The following is a 4,328-nucleotide window of genomic DNA, read 5'->3' as shown; positions in this document are numbered from 1 at the left end:
TTAGAGTACCACACAGTTTTATCTTCCTTCCTATTCACGATTAAAATTGTGATAAATAAGGTTTTGGCTCTTGATAACAATGGTCTGATTTAGATTTCCCCTCCCCAGCAATGCCATTCAAAGCGCGGACAAAAGCGGCCTTTGGAGGATACCTTACACTTCACCTGGACTGAGGAGCAAGAGCAGGAAAAGAAAAGATAACAATCTTGTTCATCTCATCAAGAACTACAGCCGCGATTCCCTTCCGTTTAATCCGAATACGCTTTATTGTAGTCCTTTGCTGAACAAGTGAACAGTAGCAATAGTCTGAAGTACATAACGGAGGTTAAAGGAAACACAAAACATACAAATTCCATAAGAGTTAGTTAAAAATGTATTTTTTTTTCTGCACATGATACGAGTGGGAGGGTGGTGAATCCAGAAAAATTATAAACCCACTAGATAAACTTCTATCTGCAACTTTTCCCCCCTCTGCATCTTCAAACCTGAACTTCTTTCAAGAAAACAAAAAAGGGGTTTAGTGAATCAAACCCGAAAGTCATAAAGCACTGAAATTGAATATCACCTTCAAAATAAATTACATCCTCTGTGTTTCATGTGCAAATAATACAGAACTACCCTCAATCTTTTTTCTTTTTTTTTTTAAAAAAATGTCTGGTTCACCATAGATTCCACTAAACAATAAATAGTACAGACATCTATAAAACGGTTTAAAAACTCAAAATATACAGCGGGTTTCTAGTGAAATACGTAGGTTCCTGGCCCTAACTCAAACACTAAGCCTATAACGGCAAATAAACTAAAGTCATTTTATCTGTACACATTTACAGTGCTGTGACAATTCCCCTTGACCCATGAATTATAAGCTTCAGCAACTTATTTGTGAGAAAATGCTGTGATCCTTAACATGGTCATTGTATATGCTGCCCTTGATTCCAACTGGTTAATCAGGCAGGTGCAAAAGATAGAAATCGATCAGGAAACCTTTCAAAATGAGTTTTGACAAGGGGAAACTGCTTTTATAACACTCTCTCCAAAATGTGTGCATGTTTGCCATCATTTTAGTCCTTTTCTTTGTGGTTGTGTGAAGTGATGGCTGGGTAATAATAGATTAGAGAGTTCTCTAAATAAGCATTACCTTAGATAAAGGCATTAATCAATATACATACACATGTGATATCTGAGACGACGAGCACTTCATCACATGTACAAGTTTTGTGCATGCACAATAAAACTCTTGCGTGAATAGCTTTTTCTGTTTGTTTTGATTTCACATTTCATTTTCTCAGATGTCCAAAGGGGGCTATCATAATGCCGCAGCATATGCGGGGTACGGTTCAAGTTGAGGTTTTCCCATCCCGGGGAGCAGAATGTATGCTAAGGGTGGTTGGAGTCCTGCTGAGGGCCAGGCCGTACAGTTACACGGGATCATGTAGCCAGGGTTTCCCGGGGACGGATGTGAGTGAGTGTGGGTGTGCGTCCCGCCACCTACACTGCCAGTCCCGGTGAAAGCCGTAGCGCCTCCCGGCGGGTAGCCCAAAGGAGACGCGTAAGGAAACGAAGGTGGGGAAAGCTCGGTCATCTTGGATCCCAGGTCGAAAAATGAGTAGGGGTTCGTGGACATGGATGGGTTGAAGAATACCCTGGCCGCTGCAGCCGCAGCAGCCGCTGCTGCCTTATCAGGGTTCCCAATGACAGAGTCGGAAAGTGCTCCAGTGGAAAGCCCGTTAACTTTGAGTGCGTCGTGCTCCCCGAGATTGTAGGGCACAGGGAAAGAAAACTTATCTTTTTTCATCAGAGTCTTGGGCTTCCGCCTCGGTCTGTATTTATAGTCTGGGTGTTCCTTCATGTGCATCGCTCTCAGTCGTTTGGCTTCGTCGATGAATGGCCTTTTCTCAGACTCGGTGAGAAGTTTCCACTCCGCTCCCAGCCTCTTGCTGATCTCGGAGTTGTGCATTTTAGGGTTCTCCTGAGCCATTTTTCTGCGCTGGGCTCTGGACCAAACCATGAAAGCATTCATTGGACGTTTAACGTGATCCATCGGTTTAGACATGTTGGCACAACTCGTCTCTGAAAACAAAATATTGCACAAATATCAAGCAAAGCATAAATAACTTCCAAAATCAGCAGAAAAACGCACTTTACAAAGAGTACTTCAGAGAGTATCATCAAGAGGATAATAAATCAAGATTCACATGGACTGCAGCTCATATGTTTGCTTACTTACTTAACACTTCAATTCTTCATCCCACCGTTGATTATCTTGCGAAAAGTACAACTGGCAGCGTCCTTAAGAGTGCTCCAATGTTTCTTGCTTCATGGTTCCATCCAACAGTGATACGCCTTTACTAAAGATGATGAAGGGAGAAAAAAACAGCCCAAAAGTCTGCCTTGTTCTCCTCTTGTCGCCTGAGACTGTCAACCAGCACTCAGCAGCGGCATATACGCAAGTGAATAGCAACTCCCGCCTGCCCCTTGTGAAATACAGGATTGTGCGGCAGGTAGTGAAAGTGCCACTGGCGCATGCGCACTAGCTTCGAACGCGCAGACGACCGCTGAACAGGTTTTTTTTTTCTTCTTCTTTTAATTCCACCCTGATTTGAAAGGGTACACGCATCTCGTATATCTTTATGTATTTTCTGAGACTTCTGTGTCCTCGGTGTTGGAGGTCAGTAGTTTCATCTTTTCATCCCAGCAGCTTTATTCTAATAAGAACTTCTGTGTTCAGTTAAAAAAAAACAAAAAACAGGGTACTTAGAGATGTACCTGAAATACCTGAGGATGGCAGCACATATGAGAATACCGCTGTCAGATTTTTGGGAAAATGACTGCAGACAGACGCGCGTTGACGTTTGCTCTCAACTTGTGTTGACTCGCTGCAATCAGATAGTTGGAAAAACAAAACAAACAAACCAAAAAAAAAGTCATAGGCTCCTACTGATTTAAAAGGTATCATTACACACTTCCTCTCAGTTTCATGTGTGCATTTGACAAATCAAACCAGCTCCAATCTCTCGGCGTCACTCCACTTTCTCACCTTTCATCGTCGGCGGTGTCGGTCCCCTTTCCCTTCCCCTTGGGTGGCAATGCCATTCAAAAAAAAAAAAAAAAAAAAAAAAAAGAAAAAGAAAGAAAGAAAGTAGCGTGCGCGCAAAACGACAAGAGAGCTAAAGAATGTCTTCTTTAATTTTCTGATATTGCGGTATTTGCGGTAAATAAGCAAATGTTGAGGAGGTCTGAAGTGTTTCTAATCGCGCTTGGTGAAAATTAATTACTTTCCTGAAATCCCTCTTTTCACTTTCACTTCAAAGGACTTTCCCAAGGGCAGCGAATCAACAACTGAAATTAGGTTGTCGAATATTCAACTAAGCAATTACAGCTATCTGCAGGACCTGTTGAGTAAATTGTAGGTTTAAGTGGCTTGTTCTGGCACCTTCTCTGTTGAACATAATTTTATATGTTTAAAAAAAAAAAAAAAAGGAAATAGAAGAGCGGCATCGAACAATATTATAAATGAGGAATTAGGCTGTAGGTCGAGCGTTTAAATGAGGATATAAACGGAAGTTTAATTCAATTCACTTTAGTGTTGTCCTTTTTTAACGGTTCAGCCTAATCTCCAGTTTACACAATATACAATGTGGAATTATTATTATTATTATTATTATTATTATTATTATTATTATTACGTCGGGAAATTATTGACCGGTTGAAAGTTCCTGAGATTTTTTTTTATTATTATTATTATTATTTCTTTTAACAAGGATTATGGTTGTTTTATTACTGCGGAGAAAAGGCTCACTGAGGGATCTCTCTTTTGTCTCAAGTAGGAAACCTGACAAGGTGAAGATGATCCGCGCCAAAAGGACCAGATGAGAGACAAACCTGCTGCCTATAAGCTGACTCGCAGCATCTCTCAGCACCGCGCGCCCCTTTTGTTGGCGTGTCATTCACCTCGATAACATTCCTGCAATGAAGCGCTCCACGCACTCACTCCACAGGAGCATAAACCTCTCGTGACACAAAAGTGCAAACATTTCTATAAACTGCACGGAGAAGCCAGAGTGGAAAGTTGTTATTGGGAGTTATAGAGGTGTAGAGGTAAGTATGTGCACACATGCTTGCTGTCACTGGGCCCCTCAAGATTTACTTTTTAATCTCTCACTGCTGTTTTCTTTTCCTTTTTTTTATGATTATTTGACTGCATAAAAATACATATAATTCCTCCTGAATTATGGCCTCTGTTTAAATCATCTAAATTGTGGATTTTGGGCCTATTTGAGCCTGCATTAAGGGGCCAGGTGCAGCCATCCGGTGGGTTTTCTGCTCAC

The 4,328-nt window shown here is 41.3% G+C and overlaps 1 protein-coding gene across 1 annotated transcript; it reads right to left on the bottom strand.

The window, feature by feature from the left end:
- Window positions 1–232: 232 nt before the first annotated feature.
- On the bottom strand, window positions 233–2,463 carry sox21b (SRY-box transcription factor 21b). The gene is made up of 2 exons (XM_030759064.1): window positions 2,228–2,463; window positions 233–2,070 (listed from the first exon to the last, which is right to left on the bottom strand). Exon 2 carries the CDS (start codon window positions 2,051–2,053, stop codon window positions 1,307–1,309), a length of 747 nt encoding a protein of 248 aa, XP_030614924.1. The 5' UTR covers window positions 2,054–2,070; window positions 2,228–2,463; the 3' UTR covers window positions 233–1,306.
- Window positions 2,464–4,328: the final 1,865 nt, after the last annotated feature.

This window comes from Archocentrus centrarchus, chromosome 21 (genome assembly GCF_007364275.1).
Source record: "Archocentrus centrarchus isolate MPI-CPG fArcCen1 chromosome 21, fArcCen1, whole genome shotgun sequence".
Classification (NCBI taxonomy): Eukaryota; Metazoa; Chordata; class Actinopteri; order Cichliformes; family Cichlidae; genus Archocentrus; species Archocentrus centrarchus.
Note: the sequence above shows the minus strand (reverse complement) of the source record. Positions and strands in the feature narration are given on the sequence as shown.

Excerpts from the sequence above, each read along its gene's own strand:
- sox21b (XM_030759064.1), bottom strand. The coding sequence starts at position 2,053 with ATGTCTAAACCGATGGATCACGTTAAACGTCCAATGAATGCTTTCATG.